This window comes from Phalaenopsis equestris, unplaced genomic scaffold, assembly GCF_001263595.1.
Source record: "Phalaenopsis equestris unplaced genomic scaffold, ASM126359v1 Scaffold228880, whole genome shotgun sequence".
Taxonomy (NCBI): Eukaryota; Viridiplantae; Streptophyta; class Magnoliopsida; order Asparagales; family Orchidaceae; genus Phalaenopsis; species Phalaenopsis equestris.
This window is the reverse complement of record NW_018246854.1, coordinates 14,361-36,368: the sequence shown is the minus strand read 5'-3', so window position 1 is coordinate 36,368 and position 22,008 is coordinate 14,361. Positions and strand designations below refer to the sequence as shown.

Genomic DNA, 22,008 nt, shown 5'->3' with positions numbered 1-22,008 from the left:
ATCATTTCACAAAATCTCAAGACAAGGAGAAAGACAGAGAAAACTACTCATAACTCATGGAGAAAATACGACAAAACTTGAAATTTATATATAACAGCAAAATCACAAACTTCAATAAGTAAATACCACTTATCTCTAATTCCTCCCCAAGCAAACTCCTCGAAGTTCCTCTGAATCTCTTCTTTTCTTTACAACACATAAAATTCTCTTTCGAAGCGGCAAAGAGGAATAAATCTCTCACTTTCCTTCCACTCATACAATCTCTCGAAAAATTCCTCACAATATTAACTACTCTCTACACTCTAATGGGCACCACAAACAACAAAAACTCAGCGGACACCCCCTCATTCGGCCTCCAAATGTTTCTTTTAAAGTTGTAGAAGAGTTTTGAAGAGTTGTCCAAGCGTCTGAGTTGTCCAAGCGTCTCTTTAAAAATCGTCCACATTCAATGCATCTGTTAAGAGAACCGACGTGCTCGCCGAGGGCGCCCTTGATGGCGCCGTCGGCGACCTTCTAGAATATCTAATTCTGGACTCTCGGGAAAAACCCTCCATCGACGCCGTCAAGCTCGTCGTCGGTGCCGTCGAGATCAAATCTTCATATTTTGGTCTTTTTTCTTCAAATTCGCTCTTTTTGCATATTTTTGCTCCAATAACCATAATTCAACATACCTGCAACAAAACATCAAAAATACATTTCTTTAAAGTGCAATATCAACAAAAACAGTGTAAAATAGGTATAAAAATCTCAACATATTTTCCTTTGGTCAATGAGGGTGTGCTTGATTGTTTGTGGTAGTGTTCTTAGAGGTAATATAAGTGGTGTTATTACTAGTGATGTTGGTTTTTGTGGTTTGTTGAGATGCTACCTTTCAAGTAACTTCTTGAGTTATGATATTTTAAATGACACTTTGTTTTTGCTCTGATAAACATTTATGTTGCATGGTTCTTTTTTATGCTAGTATTGTCATGGTAAAAACAAAAGCAATTGATTCGTCTGTCATGTGGGATAAAGTTGTCAAAATAATATTTTGTGGCCTCTATCTTAAAAGGGTTGAATTAGAAAATCGGTCAACCACCTATTTTAACAAGGAGGACTGGCAAATAATAATAAAGAAGTTCAGGGAGCACACAGAACGGCAACATGATAGAATGTAATTGAAAAACAAGTAGGATCAGTTAAAGTACTAGAATATATGGAAAGAATTGAAGTGTGGATCCACAAGCTTGGGTTTGGACTCGATAAAACGAATCGTCGATGCTTCAGAAAAATTGTGGGTGGAGAGATTAAAGATGAAAATTTATGAAATTTGAAGTCTCATACCAATGATTTATTTTTAAATTACTTCAAAAGCTATAAAGTTTAAGTTCAGTGTTATTGAACTTGATCATGAAGAAAAGTTGGATTGTATGGGGCTAAACATGTATGGATCTGGCGAGAGAGGCCTACGATGTCGAGATAACTGCTGGTTCCAAAGAAAGCCTCAGCCCTAACCTCAATAAAGTTGAATCTTCTAGTCGATCTAAGCGTTCTATGGTTGAGAAAAAGAAAAAATAACATTTTTTCATTAAAACCCAAATTTCACAGTTAGTTGATTCATGCACCAATCATCCTAACACATCACAAGAAACATCTATTCAACAAGTAAGGTGAATTCTAAAAGTAAATCCAGAAATTTATGAGAAAATGGCGTTGTACTTATTCTCAAGAGTTATTTGAAAACAGACCCGGAATCGATTTTTTTTTTACGAAGACCCATGACCGTAGTGTCAATTATTTACATTATTTTCATGACAACGGAACATTTGAATTCCCTGGTTAGACATTTTATATTTGTTTTCATAGGAGCGTTATCTATGCTATTTTGGATATGCTTTGGTTTCTCTCTTGGACATTATTATTTTCATTACTTAAGAGAAAAGTTGGATCATACAACTTTTTATTAGCCTTTCAATGTTTATTTATGATTGTTGTTTATTTAAAGCATGTTCTAATAGTAGCTAACTCGGTGGTTCTTATATGTGTTAGTTGCATAAACAATGAATAACATGTACAAAGAAAGACGCAGAGAGGAATTTCATTTGCATTATGTTTGATATATGAGTACTACAACTCATATATTGGCCGTTCTCCTTATATGACATCTTCATACATTGACGATAAGTGAATTGAAGAGTTGCTTGCAGGGCACTCAAGAAGATCTAACAATATGTTTCATATGACAGCCCGCACTTATCGATCTTTTTGAAGACTGCACAAGAATCATATATTTCATGTCTCCTCCAATATGACTTTCATAGACGTGTTAGCAATAACCTTCTATATTTTAACACAGAATGAATCTATGAGATGAGTCATGGAACGATTGCAACACTCATCTAAAACAATCAGTAGATACTTTTTAATTGAGTTGAATGCTCTGGTCAATTTCTCACCAGAAATTATCAAACCCGATGACCCAATAATCCAAAGAACCCCCATAAAGATTTCACAGGACTGCGGTATATGTCATATTTTAAGGTAATTCTACTCATTCATACTTTTCTAAATTCAAATGAACACAATAATTTGGATAACCTTATTAAATGTTTCATGATTGTATTGAAGCGATGAATGAAACACAAGTAGATACACGTGTAGAATAATCAAAAGATCGCATTCATCAGATGATGTAGATCATCAACATAAAATATCATGATTGTAAGTGATTTTAATATATGGTTCAGTTTTGTTATGGCTTATTGTAAAGGTTGTGCACACGACGGTCTCATATTCAAATTTGTCACAAGAACGTGGAGACAAAACTTTCCGCAATCACCCCAAAATTTGCTTGAGTTTGAACAAATGAAGAGTTTTCACTACAATACTAATTATATTTATGTAAAAAAATATTATTTGGACGATATTGGATATTCCTTACAAAACAGGTTTATCAATCATTTTTTGATATTAAATATTGTATTCCTGATTTTGCAAGAGCTAGCAATGTCGCTTGAGATAGAAAATAAGAATTTAACAATAAACGCTCATACTTACGCTGTGTTATTGAAAAAATATTTGAAGTTTGGAAGAAACAATGGGTCATATTCTGGGATATCGGTTTCACAAACAAGTGCATATTTTTGGTTGTCACAGTGGCTCTCAACAACTACATTGGCATCCTACACTTAGTAACATTAACTTTAGTAAGGCTGATGAAGATCATTCACATGTCTCTATTGAAGCATATGAATATTCTCTAGGACAATCTTTATCACAAGGTGAAAGTGATTTCCCTGAAACTTGCACTAAGGATGAGGACGGTGCAGGGAAAATAATAGATTTGAGATAGCAAATTACAGATGTCATCGTTGGTGGTTAAATGGAGTGATTGTATGTATTTTTGTTGTTACTTTATATGCAATATGTTGTGAAAATGTTAATTGTTTATTACATTTATGATTTATGCAACAATATATATTTTGAATCTCAACGTAGAGATACTTTTATTTTTCAGTTCTTTTGCATGTAATTTTTCCCGCTTGGATGGCTTGTGAGGCAAGTGTGAGTATAATATAAAGTAAATTTTTATTGCAAATTCTAATTTGTTTTGGAGATCTGTGATGAAATATTTGACATTATGTTTTTTTTTTGGAAGGCCTTTATGTTGCTACTTATTCATGACACATGAAATCCCAATGAATGCAGCCAAATTCCTCTCCTTTTCAGTTCTATGACTTATGAGGTTCTTCTGGATGGCATTTTTTAGTAATATGCATATGTGATACATACGAGTTTAGTATTATGTGGTTTAAAGGAAATCAAGAACCATTTTTTAAAGGTCTATTATCTTCGTGTAGTAGTAACCAATTCGTTGGTTTATACTATGTTCTCTGAATATTTCTACTATTCTTCATTACAAATGTTGTATCCAATTGTCTGTACTTTGTGGTTTAAAACCTTCAAAAAAGATGAGCTTAAGGTCTTCCAGTACCTCCAGAGCATTATATTGTTGCTGCGGACAACAACGTTCCCTGTTTATTTCGCGATAGCCACAGTTATGATAGAAAATTTTACAGGTGTCTAAGGAAAAGAATAGTGAATTGTGACTTTTTTAGGTGGGCAGATTGGTTAAAGAATTCAAGCATCGAGAGTGATCAGATGTGGAGAGATTTATTGAAGGAAATATTATCTCGTGACAATAACTACTGCGACAAAAAGATCATTTATTCGGAAGAAGCTGCAGCACAGTTGCTATAAAATTGTAAAAAACAAACAGACAGTCAGCTTCTTCACAAAAACTTCCCAGCACAACTACTGCACATCTGCAGCTACCCCAAAAAGACCCTATATCATCTACATTAGACAAAGAGTATAGTCTTCTTACCTCTCTATATATGTTTTATGAAAAGTGTATGATCCACTAGACATTGGATGTAACCATTAGATTTTATAATCTTAACAAACTTGTCATACCAAGCTGTTGAAGATTGTTTGAGGCCAAGTGACTTTCTTAGTTTAAAAATAAGATGTTTATTTATGTTCTTTCTCAGTGCTGATGGAATTTCAATATAAACTAATTTCTCAAGTTCTTCATTCAAAAATGCATTCTAAAGATCAAGTTTATGTAATTCTCACTCCTTAATCACTGTTGGAGAAAAAAGAACTCTTATAATTTTTAATTTGGCCACTAGAGCAAAGGTCTCTTAATATTCTATCAAATAAGATTGAATAAAATCTTTGGCCACCAAGCTAGCCTTGAATCTCTCGATGCTCTCATTTGCTTTGTACTTGACATTGAAAACCCAATGCACCCAAGGAGTCTTTATATGGAGGAAGCCTTTTAATTCTTAATGTGTCATTTAGGTCAAGAGCATAGATCTCTTCAACTATATTTTTTCATTCTAGACTTTGAAGTGCTTCATGAACAGATTTGAGTATCTACACAATATCAATATTAGATATAAAAGTTCTATAGATTGATGATAACTTCTCATATGCAACATAATCCTGAATAGAATAATTTGTGCAACTTTGGTTGTCTTCTCCACTAGATTCCACCTCCCTTGGAACTTCTGAGATGTGTGAATTCAGATTTGATTGTGATTAGTTTGGTGGTTGCATACTGTCTTTATCTTGCTCAGTGAATTTCTTTCTCCTAGTATGCGGGTTGGATGTTCTCAACTAGTGAAACTTGGGAGATGATTGTTAGATGGAAGTAAAATAAATTGTGATGACTCTAGATCAAAGTGGGTATCCATAAGAATGTAGAGAAGTGGAATATGTTGCGATTGCTCTATATCAATGTGGGTATTTAGAAGCTTGATATTCACCAGAATCTCCCACAAAATATCAAATTTGGGGCAGTTGGGTTGGCATTCAAAGAATATAACATCTATGGAGTTATAATATTTTTTGGTTAGAAGTATAGTCACGAAAGGTAAACTTAATGAATTTTAGGTCAAGTTTTGTGAAGTTTGGTTGGTGAATGCGAACAAAGGAAACAACGATATACTTTTAGAGAGATTGGATGAGAAGGCTCTAAAATAAGGGTATTTTTCCATCAAAATGTGGAGAGGCTTTGAATTCAAGAACTCTGCTTGGCATTCTATTAATGAGGTATGTGATTATGGGCATAGCATCTCCCCATAAAACTTTTGGGTCATTATGAGAAAGGATTATAAGCCTAGATACCTCAAAGAGATGTTTATTCTTCCTCTAAGCCATCTCATTTAGTTGTGGAGTCTCAACACAAAAACTTACATTGAAGATATCATTGTTTAGAAGGTAGGTTCCAAGAACAGAGTTGAAGTATTCAATTACATTATAGAATCTGAATTTTATATTGGAATTGAGAGTAAATTATTTCATGAAATGGCTGAAAGATTTGTGGAGTTCCATATTTCTCCTTCATGAGGAATATCAAACTGGTTCTAGTGTGATCATCAATGAAGGATACAAACCATCTGGCACCACAATGGTTTTCAAGTTTGAATGTCTCTAGATATCATTTAGATGATAAAGAAAGAAATTGAGACAAATGATATAAATTATGAGTATGTTTAGCTAATTGACAGATTTCACACTAATTAAACTCCAGCTTTTTGTTAAGAAAGGGATGGTGTATAACTTTGCAATATAATAAAAAATAAGATGACCCAGACGACAAAGTCAAAATGAAACTTGACTTTCAACTGACTTAAACACAATAAACATAGAATCATGAGAAATGGACGGTGGAGAAGACACTTGTCCGTTAAGAAAATAGTTATCTTTGAGAATATCTTGATGCATTTCAATATTGTCGAGTATCTTTCCCGAACTCACTACCTTAAATTCACAAGAGTTACAACGAAATTTAGTAATACAATTCAAGTCATGAGTAAACTTCCTAATTGACATTAAGTTACAAACTATTTGGGGAATATATAGTACTCAATAAAGCTGGATATATTTGGAGACTATTACATCTCCATTCCCAACAAACTTGGAGTAAGATTCATCGACAAGTCTAACAAATTTGAGTTTGATGATCTCTTGGTAGTTTGTGAAAGCATGAAGATCTTCAATAATGTGATCGAAAGAAACTAAAGCTGTTATACAAGGTCAACATATTCTTTTGTTAGTAAGATCGGAGGATATGATGCTTTGTGCCATGTCAAGCTGGTAGACTGCGGAGTAAAATTAGATGTCTCCATTCCATAGTTGATCCTAAACTTTATTGCATGTATAGGGCTGGAAGAAATACTAGGTTGCTCTGCTAGCTCGTAAAAGGCATAGTTGGGAAGGCAAGAATAAGGAGGAAGGTCTACAAGGAGGCAAAATTTCTATTCGCATGATATGGGGAGAAGTTCTGACAAAGAAATTATAAGGAAACAGGTGGCTGCAGGGAGAATTCTAATATTGGCAGCTACGGGGTGAAGCTCCGGCAATGGCCTGTAGGAAGACAAGGAGCATTTGTGAGTATTCCAATGCTCGACTGCTGCTTGGAGAATCCGCTACAGCTAGTAGAAGATTCCTCCAGAGAAGAGCCTGCAGCAAGGAAAGTTTAAGTTGTACAGAATTGCCATGGGGCATGCAGGAAAAAATTCTGGCAGGGAGAAACCTGGCTGCCATAAGAGCAAATGTGGGCCTACAAAAAGGAACTTCCAATGGCAATAGGAGGTTTTCTTGCGGATGTTTAATGCTCTAAGAGGAAGAATAGTGGAAGTCAAACTAAGGAAGAAACGACGTGTGGTAGTTCAGTGACAAAAGGAGGTGTCATTGGGGTTGTTTAATGCTCTGAGAGGAAGAACTGTGGAAGTCGAACTAAGAAAGAAACAATGTGCAGAAAGAAGTCGAAAGAAGCGTTCGTCTGGGGAAACAATGTGTAGCAGGAAGTCGACCGGTGCGTTCATCTGCGCATTCATCTACGTAAACAAAAAGTGAGCGTATGTCTGAGAAAATGATTCGTTCAATGGAAGAGCAAAACGATGCATTTCTGAGGAGACTGTGTAGTGACCTCAAGCGAAAGAGATGGTCTTGAGTGGTCTGTCCCTGCTACACATTTATGCGCGGGAGAAAGAGCCCTCATTTGACTTAGGGCTTTCACTGTGTCTGCATAGGAGGCAGACAAAGGTTTTGCTGATACCATACAGAAAAAAAAAATTGGGAGGAAAGATTACATGGTTCATTATTCAAATGTAAGGTACATATATAGGGAAACTAGTCCCTCCTTTACAAACTCATCAAAATATCTAATCTAATATTGGAAAAGAAATAATTCAAAAAGCAAAAAAAAAGCAACATAAATAGGAAGAGAATAAACTGATCAACAGGTTTTCAAAGATGTCTGCAATTAAAATCCCCAAGATCTATGAGGTGGTTGACAGGCCAACCTTTCTAACTTACCACAAATTGAATTAAAATTAAGATTATCATAAAAAAAAAATTATAATAGTTAATAATTACATTATAAATTACAAAATTAAAATCTTATGACTTAAAATTAATATTTGAGCATATTTGGAATCAAATTAATTTTTAAATTAAAAATAGTGTAGATAACGAATCCATCCTGAAAAAATATTAGTTTTAACAAATGGTATATAAATATCTAAAAACTACTAAAATATTCAACCATATCGATTTTATATTTTATGAGATTTAATATATGTATATATTTTACTTAATTTTTTCAAAATACTTCTATTTAATTCATTTAATGACTTGTTTTCATAAATGCTTAAGGTCGTTAATTTCTTTACATGCACTTGTGCTAGGTTTTTGCCAAAAGAATATTGGAGATGATAAACATTTAGCTTTAAAAAATATATTCATTGTAGTCAAAATTAAAAATATATCAAAATTAAGTTTAAAATAATTAAAAATATAACATTTCACATGCAACTATTTTTATTAAGCTTTTCCCACTTTTTAACAAGTGGATTTATTTCCAAATTCGCAAGTGGCATGAATAAAATTTAGCTTGGCTAATTTTGAATTTCAAAGTTATTTTTTCAGAAAGAATCTTGTTGCAGCATGTGGTTCCATTCACTCTCAATTAAATATAAATAAAATGAACCATTTATTTATCCTTATGTATACAAACTATAAATCAAAATATGCACCAGACATGAAGTTTAATCTATACAACCATTAACATAGGTAAATCTCACTAAATGACATAAAATTATGTCTAAAGAATGTAATCTTCGGTAGTTTTGTTCTCTGTCTTTATGTAGTCAAGTTCAAATCTTAACTATCTTAACACGTAGCTATCTTATGTTGGATAGTCAACTGTTTTAACTTAACCCTAAATAGAGACCAAAAACATCCATTTCTTAAATTACTCTAAATCTTGCTTAAATAAGTAATTTAGAAAATAAATACTCATCAAGATGTTTTCTCTGCAAAGAATGGAATAATGCTGATACAAGTGTTTGAAAATTCTGAACACGAATTTACCAGGTCAAGATTTTCCAATGTAGCTCCACCCCAAAGCTTGGAAGATCCATACCAATATGATTTTTCAATCAATACGCAACAAGGCAAACTCCTTCTTTGATGATGTATGAGTCTTCGCACATAGAATCAAAATTGTGAAGTTGTTGCATCTACTTTACAAAAGACGAAATTCCCAAGGCATTTTTTTTCCAAACATTGTTGTCATTATTATTTTACAACTCGTCTTTCAACTTTGACGAGAGAAGCTTCTCAACTTTTGAAGTAGATCAAAATAAATTCAAAGGCCTTCATTCAACTTTCTCCAAATGTCAACTTCTTCTTCTTCAAAATTCAACGCAGCAATAACTCTTTATTTTTGAAAGAATATATTGAATTGGTAAGAGGGCATCTATTCCATTTAATATAGCAAAGGTTGTTTGATCAATTACTAAAGATGGCGTAATACAGAGAGTCTAGACTACTAAAGACAGTATTTCAGTTTATTTGCCTTTATCACCTTCAAAGTTTTTGACTTCTCAACTTTTCAAGTAGATCAAAATAAATTCAAAGGCCTTCATTCAACTTTCTCCAAATGTCAACTTCTTCTTCTTCAAAATTCAACGCAGCAATAATTCTTTATTTTTGAAAGAATATATTGAATTGGTAAGAGGGCATCTATTCCATTTAATATAGCAAAGGTTGTTTGATCAATTACTAAAGATGGCGTAATACAGAGAGTCTAGAATACTAAAGACAGTATTTCAGTTTATTTGCCTTTATCACCTTCAAAGTTTTTGAAAATTAGATTAAAGAAAAGCTTGCATGCTCAAAATGTCAAGATATAGATAGAAATAAACCTAACTAATTTGAGCAAGTAATCCTGAGTTCATGAAATCAGATTTAATTTTTAATAGTTTAAATTTAAGCGCTTATAAGAGTGTTATCAAACATAATTATCAACTCTAACAAAGATGAAACAATTTTAACAAGTAAATAAGCCAACACTCAGTTATGAGTTGCTATTATTGAAATGAAGATAAGTGGGTATTGAAAACATCTCTTCCTTCATTCAAACCTAGCTAATCATTACAATTTTTTTAAAAAAGCCACCACATATCCCATAAAAATATCATTTCTATTGTAAGACACTTCAATAGGAAGAAAAACTACTTTAGTGTTTGAAGTAACCTTTTTTAAAGCTCAATACAACAGCTTTTATTTGATTTGTAAGAGCTACATAAAATATGAGTGCAGCCGCCAATTACAGATCTTTCCATGATTTACATAGATGCTTTTGTCAGAACAGTACCTAACAAACAATAAATACAAAAATTAATCTTAGATAACCTAAAACATAACCCTTTATTGAGAGTCAAATTTGCTATAGATTAATCATCCAACATCAAATTACATCCAAAGTAAAGATCCTTGAAACCTAGAATTCCGTTCAGTCAAGATTCATCATCATCATTTACCCATCATCAGTGTTAGCCTTATCCCAACTACTTGGAGTGCAGGATGTAAGATCCTTATATCAAAATTAACATTTGCCTTATTCAATTACTTACCTCGACATATTATCCCATATAAATGAACAATATAGGGTCCATTTGGGGCCGACTTTTTCGTGTGGCACGGCCCCAAACCACGAAACTTAGCTCGAAATTCACATTTGGTTATCACGTTCACGGCCGCCCGCCGCTAAAATAGGTGGAACACGGGCCGCGGGATGAAACCTGTGGTCCCGCAATATCGAGCAACTTTTACCTTCTTTGCCCCGTGTTCCCAGTCTCTCGCAATCGTCCCCGTGCTCAGCTTTTACCTCCTTTTCCCCGCAGCTCATCTAATATGATAATGGTTCTTTTCTTTTTAACTGATTAGCGTTCACCAAGAGCCGACAGTCTGTGACGTACATGTGCCGGCCCGGCGAGGGCAGTGATGCTGATTCCCGGTGACAAAATCGGTCCCCCGGTCACTGGAGCCGTGCAGCAGGTCATGGAAGCGATGCATGCGCCAGTGTTCTTCGGGACCAATGATGGGTTGCCCACACGCCATGAGAATGTTGATATTGTTGTAATCAGAGAGAACCCGGAGGGGGAGTACAGTGGGCTTGAGCACGAGGTCGTTCCTGGTGTTGCAATGAGCTTGAAGGTACTTAGTACTTGTTTTTCTTAGTTGCATTTTCTTAAACCTCTCTGGCTTGATTTCTGGATGATGTACACTGTGTGATAGATTGAAGGAAATTGCACTTGTTTCCAGAAATTTGGTATTTATTGTTTAATATTGAAATTTCGAACTTGTCATGTGAAGAATTCTTACCGAGGAAACTGAAATTGAAGAGGATAAAGTGATCTGAGATTGCCATTCAAACATGAAAATCCTGCTTCAGGACTTCTTCTTTGGTAAGAAACATAAAATATCTTCCAAAGTTTGTCAAGGGATTTCAAAAAAATTTTAACCATATGAAATTTTTAGGACTGAGAATGTAAAAGAGACAAAGAAGAATCATTTGTTACCATTAATTAATACAAGATAGTTGATTGTTCTTATCCGTGAGGAATCAATTGACCTTTGAGATTTGGATATTTATGAGAGATTTGAAATAGTTTGGTTATTGAACTTTTTCGAAGAAGTTCGTTAAACTATGAGAATGTCAATTGAAATAAAGAGACACATTATGGACCTATTACATGACTTGATTTTTCTTATCAGAGAGAGAGAGTCAATTGAAACAAAGCAATTTTTTTGATAAGAAATTTTAAAATATACAAAGCAAGCAAATGATCCATATATGACTTTTATTGATATAGTGAATGCATGATCAACTACCACAATAAAGTATCTAGCATAAAAATTGTTAATTGTGCTACGTTATTAAGGATTTATGATTGAGTATTAATTGTGGAATAATTAGCATCTGGTATATTAGCTTTGTAATTATCGGTGCTGCCGTTATCTTCCACACTCGACTTTTCTGATTGACTTATCTTGTTTCGTTTTTCTTAAAAAACATGATTTTAAGAAGCAAAAGAAGCATGATAAAGCAATCACTAAATTATGTTGCCTGATATTTTTTTGACCGAAATGACTTCATACCGTCCATGCTGTGCATTTCGTTTACAAATAAGGATGATATTCTTTTAGGTACAAAATTTCAAGAAATCATATTAAAAGGTTGCAACCATGTCATTTATTTTTGGAACATTTTCCAATTAGAAAAATGGTTAAAGGTTACTTATAAGAAGTTTAGAGGGCTATAATTGTAATAGCTCTTGCTGTGCCAGTTTTGTGTGATGGTGTGTGGCCTGTTAAGTGAGTTATGTATCTAAATTTTTTATTTTGTTTTGAAATAAATTTCTGCTTCTGAAGTATCAAATAATCATGATGTGTGGTTGTCACAGTTTTGTTTTAAACAGTTTTACTAAATATTGGTAAAATAGTTATTTTTCCAGAAACAGTTATCACACAGCTGTTTTTACACAACTGCAACAAATAGACAACCAACTTCCCCACAGCAGGTTCCCCAAAGCAGCTTATTGGGGCAGCACAGCTGTAGCTGAAAAGCTGAAAAGCTGCAGTTACCCCAAACAGACCCATAGTTTTCAAACTTGGGGTTCATAGATGAGTCATTCATGACCATGTGATATTCAATGGTTCAATCATAAACGTGAATAACTAATTGATAAAAAAAATAAATAATATTAAATGAGTTTTATCATCATCCACAGTGCTTTAAAGGATTGAGATCAAAATCATTTCCAATATCAACTCAAGACCATATTTTTCTACCATGGCATACATGGACAGCATGCACCAAATCAAAATCTTTTGATGTTGAATTACTAAAAATGCCCTTAGCCCGCATAAAAGCTTCTCACTAACATTGATTTTAGGGTTGATGGAAACTCTCCTCTTTGAAATATCTTTATCAACATCAGCATTAATTATAACCCAACTAATTCAGATTAGCATTATGAATATTCATGCTCGATTCATCCTTGTTATGTGCTAAATGAATGTCAAATCTAATTTACATATATATATATATATATATTTAGAACCTCTATCCAAGTTATCTTTTGTCCGCCATTTTTTCTTTAATATTCTTCAAGAATGATTTTATCTAATCCATTTATAATGCATCTACTATATTTTATCATACACACCCTAACAATGCAAGGTTATTTATCACCAACTCATCTCCAATAACCACTCTCACATTCGCTTAATTTTAATCTCTATATTTATCAATTTTAATCATAACACGTCAATTAACATTCTCATATCTACCATGCTCAATTTCTATAAAAATGACTTCTTCAGTACCAAATACTCAAACATACAATATAACTAGCACAATAAGAATTTGAGAAAACATTTAGCTGTCATAATGATAATCAATTATATAATATTATGAGTTACATTCAATTTTAACGAATTAGCCCTTTTAGAATTTAACCCTCTTTACATAACAACATTATTTTATATGAAAGTAATCAAGAGATCAATCAATCTGATAATGCAAGGACAAAATGAGGTGATGGTAGATGGGAAGGAAACTCCCAAGATAGAATCTATAATGTTGTCGAGGCAAAGAAAATCTCAAGCTAAGAGCATTGTTGCCAATGAGAATAAGCGCCAAAAAGCAACTTGAGTTTGAGTCCGAAAAAACTCTCAAGAACCATTGGTCAAGATCTAGGATAGACCAAAGAGCAGTAATAAAGTACCCAAGAGAAGAACCAACTTCATAAGAACAACGTCCCAAGAATCAAGACAGCAAATAAGATAAAAGTTGCATGAAAGAAAACTAAGCTTCAGAATCAAAAAGACAACTGATAGTGGCAGTAATAAGATAACAAGACGACACCACTCTATAAAACGGCTATGATTGTGATCATCATACCTCATAACTTCCTCATTTAGTGAGAACATTTTCATGAAATAAATATATGACAGGAATAAAGTGTAGCTCATGTTGTAACCCATCTACTTTTTATATAAATAAAAATCAGATAATGATCGAGAATAATGATAAGACATGTTGGTCTTCCTTCTTTGAGAGAAAGATGTAATAACTGGTTTTAACAATCTGGTAAAATTTTGATGACTGAAAGTACTCCCCAAATATCTCACCCTTCAGATTTCAACCGAATCAATTTTATATAATTTTACGTGTCAAATTGATCGATTTGATATAAAGCACTACATGTAAATTATAAATAGAATGAGATATAAAATTTATAAATATTGACTTCAATAAATTAATGAAGCTTTAATTGAGCCTAAATCTCTCCCTAATCCCGTACCCATACTATTCCCAACCAGCTCACCTAGCTATATTTTTCTATATATGGCGTTGAATTGGGGGATACTTTCTCCAAAGCCTTTGATTTCTCTCCCACCTCTCAATTTCATCGCACAAAGCCTCTCCCAACCTCCCTCTTCCTGCGATTTATGTGGCTCGGCTAAAGGAACACGTGACACTTGCTACAATGTCAAAGGGAGAAACGAACCGAGAGGCACCAGAGAAGTCACAACACGTGATAGGAAATCCCGGGGAAATTTTGATTAGTGTGAAACCTTCTTTCACACTATTTGAGATATTATTTTCATTCCTCAAACTTCAATTTTGAGATTTGCCACGAATCGTGATCTTTTTCATTCCTGGACACAGTCATGGAGACGAGATTGTGTCGAAAATGGCGAAATTGGTTTGTCAACATCGATAAGGGATTAATGGTGCATTTGGGGCGGCTTATCCACAGTTTCTGCATTTTCAAAAAGCAGGGAAGGTGTTTGTTTCTTGCGTTTGCCCGAACTCGATTTTGCATTAATACATAAATGCGGCCCTCGGCCTCATCCCCGCAGGCTAACGTCTCAATCTATTCTTTACTTACATACCCCCCCCACTCGCCTCTCCCCTGCGTCTCGTACCCTAAGTTTTGATCTTCTTTCCTATCCTCATCGCCATCTCCCCTGCGTCTCTTGCCCTAGGTATCGATTGGTTTTCTCGTTGTCTTCTGCGATCCAACATCGTTGTGCTCTGTAAGTATTTGGCAATTTTATTTTATTGTGATCCATAACATTGGAGCATTGCATGTGAATATCTCTTCTGATTTATGGTGAAGTGTTATTCATGTGAATTAAGATGTTGCTTATGCTTTGCATTCGTTTGAGTATCTGTGGACCATCGTTTGAGATGGTTTTCGTTTTTTGATGTTCGAATGCAGATCTTTGTGCAAGTGTTAGGGCGTCCCATGGAAGTGACATACTGTATGGCCTGAATGCAGTGAAAAGTGTGTAAAGGCCTCTACACCGACGCCCGAGTATTATGTCAAATAAGAAAGAGTTCTCACATTACTGACGGATGCAACTAAAGAAATTAGTCTATAAAACTAATGAAACTAATATTAGGGTATGATCTTTGAATATAGGTACTAACAATGGTAAACTAATGGAAATAGTTAATACTATGATTCATATAAAGATTAATACCTTATGTATTCAAGAAACTAAATGAGTTGGAGGAAAGGCTAAGGAGATTAATAACTTAGGTTTTAAACTTTGATATTCTGGTAAGAGTCGCACTAGAAATAGTGTAGGTGTTATTATAGATAAGAGCTTGAAAGATAATGTTGTATAAATTAATAGAATTGAAGATAGAATTATAGCCCTTAAGATTATCATTGATACTAAGAATTTTAATATTATAAGTGCCCATGCTCCTCAACTAGGATTGAATATAGGGTCTAAAGATAAATTTTGGAATGACTTAGAAGATTTAATATAAATGATACCTCTTGAAGAAAGAATTTTTATTGGAGAAGATTTAAATGGATATATCGGTAGAGTGGTTGAAAATTTCAGAAATATTCATGGTAGTTACATTTTGGAGTGGCTAATAAACAAGGTAATGTCATTTTAGATTTTTCTTTAACATAAAATTTTATTATTACTAATACTTTATTTAAGAAAAGAGATGAGCATCTTATTACTTATAAGAATGGATCTAATAAAACACAAATTCATTATTTTCTTATATGAAGAAGAGATCGTCGAGATTGTAAAAATTGTAAGGATTTAAGTACCCAACATTGATTATTAATTCTAGATTTTAAGATAAAGAGTTGTAAAATAAAGAATACAATGTCTCATCCTCGTAAAATTAGATGGGGGAACCTAAAAGACACAAACAAAATTATTTTTATGAGTAAAATTCAAGATTTCAAAATTTAGGATGTCCATGAAGAAGAAAATATTATGCGGGATAAAGTAACAAATACTATTAAACAAGTAGCAAAAGATGTACTTAGAGAATCAAAAGGAAAAGTTCTTAAAAATAAAAATAGTTATTGGTGGAATAACAATGTGCAAAAAACGTTAAAATATGCGAAATTATATTATAAAAATTGGTTTAAAAGTAAAAACATAGAGAATTGAGAAAAATATCAAACAACCCGCAGGGAGTTTAAAAGAACAATCTGTGACGTTTAAAATTCTGCTTTTAGTGAACTTTAAAATAGATTAGATACTAAGAAGGAAAAAAATTATATGTATAAATTAGCCAAACAAAGAAATAAGAAAAGTATAGATTTAACTCAAGTAAAGTGTATTAAAGATGAAAATCAAAAAGCGTTTTTCTTAGAAAAATATATTCAACATAAGTAGGTGAGTTATTTTAATTAAATTTTTAAACAAGTTTCTAAAAATATGATCGACCTTAATGATCTTGAAATCGTTAATAATAATAAAACGTTTCGTTTTTATCGTCGCATTAGTAAAAAAAAAGTTGAGGAGTTGATGTTATTTCGAAGTTGTTTGCCTATTGATAGTCCACCGCTCGTGAGGATACACTAATTCACGATCTGCCCAATGACCCGATCTGATTTGATGTATTGAGATTCTCCTACTAAAATGACATCCCTCATTTATTGATACTCTTTTTTTACAAAACGGCAAATATAAAAAAAATTCTTTTAAAAAAGGGTTCTCCTCAGTATTTCTCAAAATATAATTAACCAAACATTGCTTTAGATATTGCTCTTAACTGTGAATTAAAAATATTAAATTTTGATTTTCTGGTCATATATGTGACAAATTTATATAGCTCTTTTTCATGAATAAATTTCGGGCCGATTTGATCTGATTTCTTTATAGACAACTGTTTTTTATCTCTCTCATGAAGACCGCCCTATAAAACTTCTAAATGTTCCATTTATTTGTTTGTATGTTTTTCCTTTTCTCGCTCTTTTCACTCAGTCTGGTGATTTAGGAAATGAAGATATTTCAAAAGGCTAGTTATAAAATAAAATTAAATAACTTGGCCACTCTGAGTTAAATAAACAAGGAACAAAAAATAATATTGGTTCAAATAGATCGATTATTTATCTGCTCATTTAAGAAGGATACAAAGACAGACAAACATGAGAAGAACAAACAACAAAGCAAGCAAGTGGTTGCAAGGTAATGAGACAAGAAAACAAGAGAGAAAGAGCAATAGAGGAAGTGAGACACACAAAAATATCAAAGGATACAAAAGTGGGTGAGACAAATAGAAAGAAAGATGGAGACATGTTGAAAGAAAGGGCAAGCCATTGCATAAGGATCTTGCAGTCTTGCAAGAAGCCTCAAAAATGGATGTAGACCAACATGAATTTGATTTAAGTTCGAAGTTCAATTTTAGTTCCTCTAGACTTGACTAAGATAAGGTAAACATAACCAACATTTCATTTGCTCCAATTGATCGACCCAAAATATAGTTATTAATTTGTAGACAATTTTGTTAAGAATCTTAGTGTCAAAAAAGAAGTATGTTGAGCGAGGATTAAAATGATATTTCAATCTACATAAAAAGATAAGAATGATATTTCGGCCATAGATATTCCTTAGTTTGAATTTCCTTTAGAAAATTAAAGAAAAATACAAAACTATTGCATAAAATTATGTTGATAATAAGATGAATTTAAAATGAAGGAATTTTTTACATTTATGAAGAATATAAATAAATAAATTGATATGAATTTTATATATTTCTAAATACAGGATGTATAAATTGCAAGCTGGTTGGAGTTAGCTATGCATAATTCAACAATGAAATAGTATTAAAGCTGAAGTGTTGATCTTCAAAAGATTAAGTTGGCACTTATATTTTAAATTATAAAGATGATAATGTTTCTTCCATATCATATGCCTCAAATAATATTAGTACTTTTCAATTAATCAATATTGCAAGTTTCTTTATGATTTATCTCTGTTATTAATATTATATCTCGTATTAAAATAAATGTCAAGTATCATATCATCAATTATGTATATCGTACTACACCAAGTTAATTATAGAAAGATATTAAATGATATGAGAAAAATGCTAATAAAATGAAATACGTAGAAATAATGACACAAGTATGTTAATTAATGAAGTTAATCTTTTATGATAATTGCTGAGGATATTTGTACTCACACAAACTGATTATTTATTCACATGTTTGAAAAGGATAATGATATTAATCTATTTTAAATATTACAATAGAATGATACAACTGTAATAGTTATGTTATATAACAAAAAGCACAAATAAGATAAGAAATTATGATATGGTTCTTTCTTATTCATGTTATCATTGTAAAGAAAAAATAATTTTTTCAAACCTCTTTACATAGTCATCTTTATATAAAATGAAATGATGAATGAATTTATATCGATTTGTCTATTATAATAGCCACGCATTTCTCAATTTCTTGCCTTCAGTAAAACTTAAAACTATGATTTACACACTATTATGTGTTATAATTTATCATTGTAATTTATTTAATATTTGTCGTACTTGCTCTTCAATTTTAAATGATGGATATGAAAAAGTGTGTATCACACAAGTGGAGCAACTAGGGATAGGTACTTGCATTTTATCGATATTGCAGAAACAATAGTTGATCATTTGTTCTTTTCGAATAAAATAAATTCTATGATTTATGGCTTTCCAATTTATCACATGTTGAATAGATGTAAGCCACTTTCTTAAGGGTGGGTGAACATTCATTAAAAAAGTAAATGAGCCCCTTGTTTCTCAGTGTTTTTATTTTTCTCAATATTGGACAAAATGATTTAATAAGGATAAGCAAAATTACCAAATAGCCTAACTATTAAGACAAATATGAAATTTCACTTAACACATTAAGAAAGATAAATTTTAAGGAGGGCAACCCAAGGGATAATATGTAAGTTCACGACTAGGCTATTAAAAAATACTCCCTACATCAATAGACAATCATTTATGAATGGCATAATTGAGAATCTAGCTCCTTGGTTTGTTCTCTGAGGTTTACACACTAGGACAGAAAAGGAGGGTGAGATTAGCTTTCAAGTTAAATGATTAATATGTCACGATGTTTAAAGTCTTCCGGGAGCTGTAATTTATGTGATATATGTAAAACTCCTTATGAATATACAACGATCAATTCTTAAACATTGTTTTCATCCATTGGTGTTTTTGTTTCTGTTTTCATGTTTTTTTTTTTTTCTAACATCGTCTTGTTTTGTTCAGGACTAGCAAAATGTTGCGTTTGAGTTTATTTGAATCGTGATTTGTCTCACAAATATGGTGCACACCGTTCTTCATGGTTCCTATGCACTGTGATCAATAAATTGAAATACAAGAAAGGCAAAATCAAGCGAAGCTCGTCAATTTTGATGGATTCATGGGAGGACTTATTAAAGGGGTAATTTTGGGCTTCTTTTTTACTTCTTTAGTGGAAGAAAAATGTTAGAAAAAATGGAAATCTTAATTGTTTTGGCCAAATTATGACTCCTTAGTTCTATTTATATGACTTCAACTGATGCTCTATTCCTGATCTACCACATTTATCCAATGTAATTGAACAATACAGGAATGTTCAACACCTGTACATGCAAAATATGATTCTTTAGTTCTATTTCTATGCCTTTAAATGAATTTCTACTCCATTTAACAATATAGGTATTTTCAACACCTTACACATGTACACCTTAAACCAAAAAAGACACCTTACCTTTAGCCACTTCTATAATGCATATTTCTATTGTGACTTTCAAAGATGCTATATATAGCTTAATCTACAAAAACACCAAAATACACTAAGCCACTTCCCATAAAAGGATGGCAAACAATATAGATTCTATTCTTTTTCCTTTTGACCCTCATTAAATAGCAAACTCCAAACTTAACACTCTTTTCCCTATAGAAGCTCAACTAAAAAACAAGTGTCATTGGCATAAGCATAACAAGACTCTCCTATCAAACAACCACTACCCTAGGCTTAGAACTCACTTTGTTGTGTGAAAAGCAACCCAATTGATTATGGAGCGCAAATATAACATTCCACCATGGCAAGCTTGCTCAAACAATTATTAATTCCTAAACTAAAGTTTGAAAAGTGGAGCAAGTCCACAAAGAATACACTCTATAGAAACAAATCATCAAAAACAGAATGTTGATTCAAATAATCACATGCACAAACCTAAATTGAAATGTCCTAGTTTTAAAATTTTTTTCTCACCCATATGGTTGGTGTTTTGAAGATTGATGGATAACATTATCAGGCTAATAGAAAAACATAGCAAGTTGATATATGTCAAAAAAAATAGATAAACAATAACATTTTTTATATTCAACCTCATAAGATAATAAATGTAGTTCAAAGTTAAATGATAAGTTGCAGATAATAGAGAAAGGAGAAATTTCCCTGCCCCAAAAAAAAATCATAGGTCGCACAAGTGAGAATCTAATTCTCCATTACACAAGAGCATAATGATTTTTCACAACTTTTGGCAATGGCATTGGCATTCTTTACAACTTATTAATTAAAATATCAAAATAAATAAGTGAAAACGAGCATATTATTCAACATGGCTTTCAAAGATGATGTGGCGAAATTTCACAACCACAAAATCCAGTTATCTACAAACCCAAGGGCACATTGATCCAACAAAGATTTTGGTTTGCCCCGCTCAAGACACAAAATTGATAGAAGGAAGCTTCCCGCATGCAATAATCAAAATAAAAATCAAATCATGAAACAAGAAAAGAAACTTAAAAGATTATTGAACCTCTGAAGCAATAAACTGATTCGTCAAAGCATTCTTTAAATTAAAAATCATAAAAACGTGCATAAAAAAGGAAGAGCAACAGCACAAATGTCCTAAACCACACATAATTAGATAAAATTTTCTAGCTTGATAGACAAAAAAAAGCCTGATATGAACAAATAAACTACAAATAGCAAATGTGTAAAATATTTAAGACATCTACCAGAAAATTTCATCCTCATGACTTAGAGAAAATGGATAGGAAGTTTTGAAGGGAAACTGAAATGGAATGGATTGCATTTAGAAGAGGAAAAAATATTTCCTTATAACCACAATGATGCGCAATAAAAAAAAGGAAAATAAGATCTGAGGTAATAAAAACACTGGAATATTTCATACCTCGTCAAACAGAACCCTATAAGCATTCAGGTCGTGATATATTTTCCGGTTTTCAATGTTGCAATGGTCAAGTGCTTGAGCGATGTAGTATGCAACTCTCACTCGCATTTCCCATGGTAAAGGCTGTTTGTCCCCTGTAGATGTCGGTACAATCTCGATGTTAAATAAAATGATAAATAAAAGCATACATTAAAAAACGTGCCAACTAAAAATTCCCTTCAATTCGAAGACATTGCTTCAAGTCCAACTTTCAAAACCACCGTAAATGGATCGTCCCTCCTACTTCCTACCTCATGGCGTTATTGATATATGTTTAAATGTCCAAAACAATTTGTAAATGTTCAAACAATTTCTCGTCAAGAATATAAGCATAGCATGCAAACAAATATAACCCGAGCTGGTCAAAAACTCGGTAGACAACCAAAGAGCACTATCACTTTGCTGCCAGCATTATCTCCTTTAATTTTTAGACAAAGCTCATACAGGCTCACATAAAAAGATGCATAACTTCCGGATAACTTTTCATCACAACGTTTGTCACACGCACTCGCTTGCGAGGGAAGGGGCGTGGGTGGAGTGGGGTGCCAGAGAGAGAGAATGAGCTAGCATTGAGTTCATACAGTGAAAAAGATGCTTCGAAAGAGT

General features: G+C 32.7%; 1 protein-coding gene across 1 annotated transcript in view; it reads right to left on the bottom strand.

Moving 5' to 3' along the window:
- Positions 1-22,008, bottom strand: part of LOC110038002 (probable serine/threonine-protein kinase At4g35230) — a 63,012-nt gene that overhangs the window by 40,066 nt on the left and 938 nt on the right. The window contains exons 4-5 of the mRNA XM_020742756.1: positions 21,984-22,008; positions 21,364-21,497 (exon numbers count right to left, since the gene is read on the bottom strand). Of these exons, the coding sequence (XP_020598415.1) occupies positions 21,364-21,497; positions 21,984-22,008 (159 nt within the window). The remainder of the gene's footprint in view (positions 1-21,363; positions 21,498-21,983) is intronic.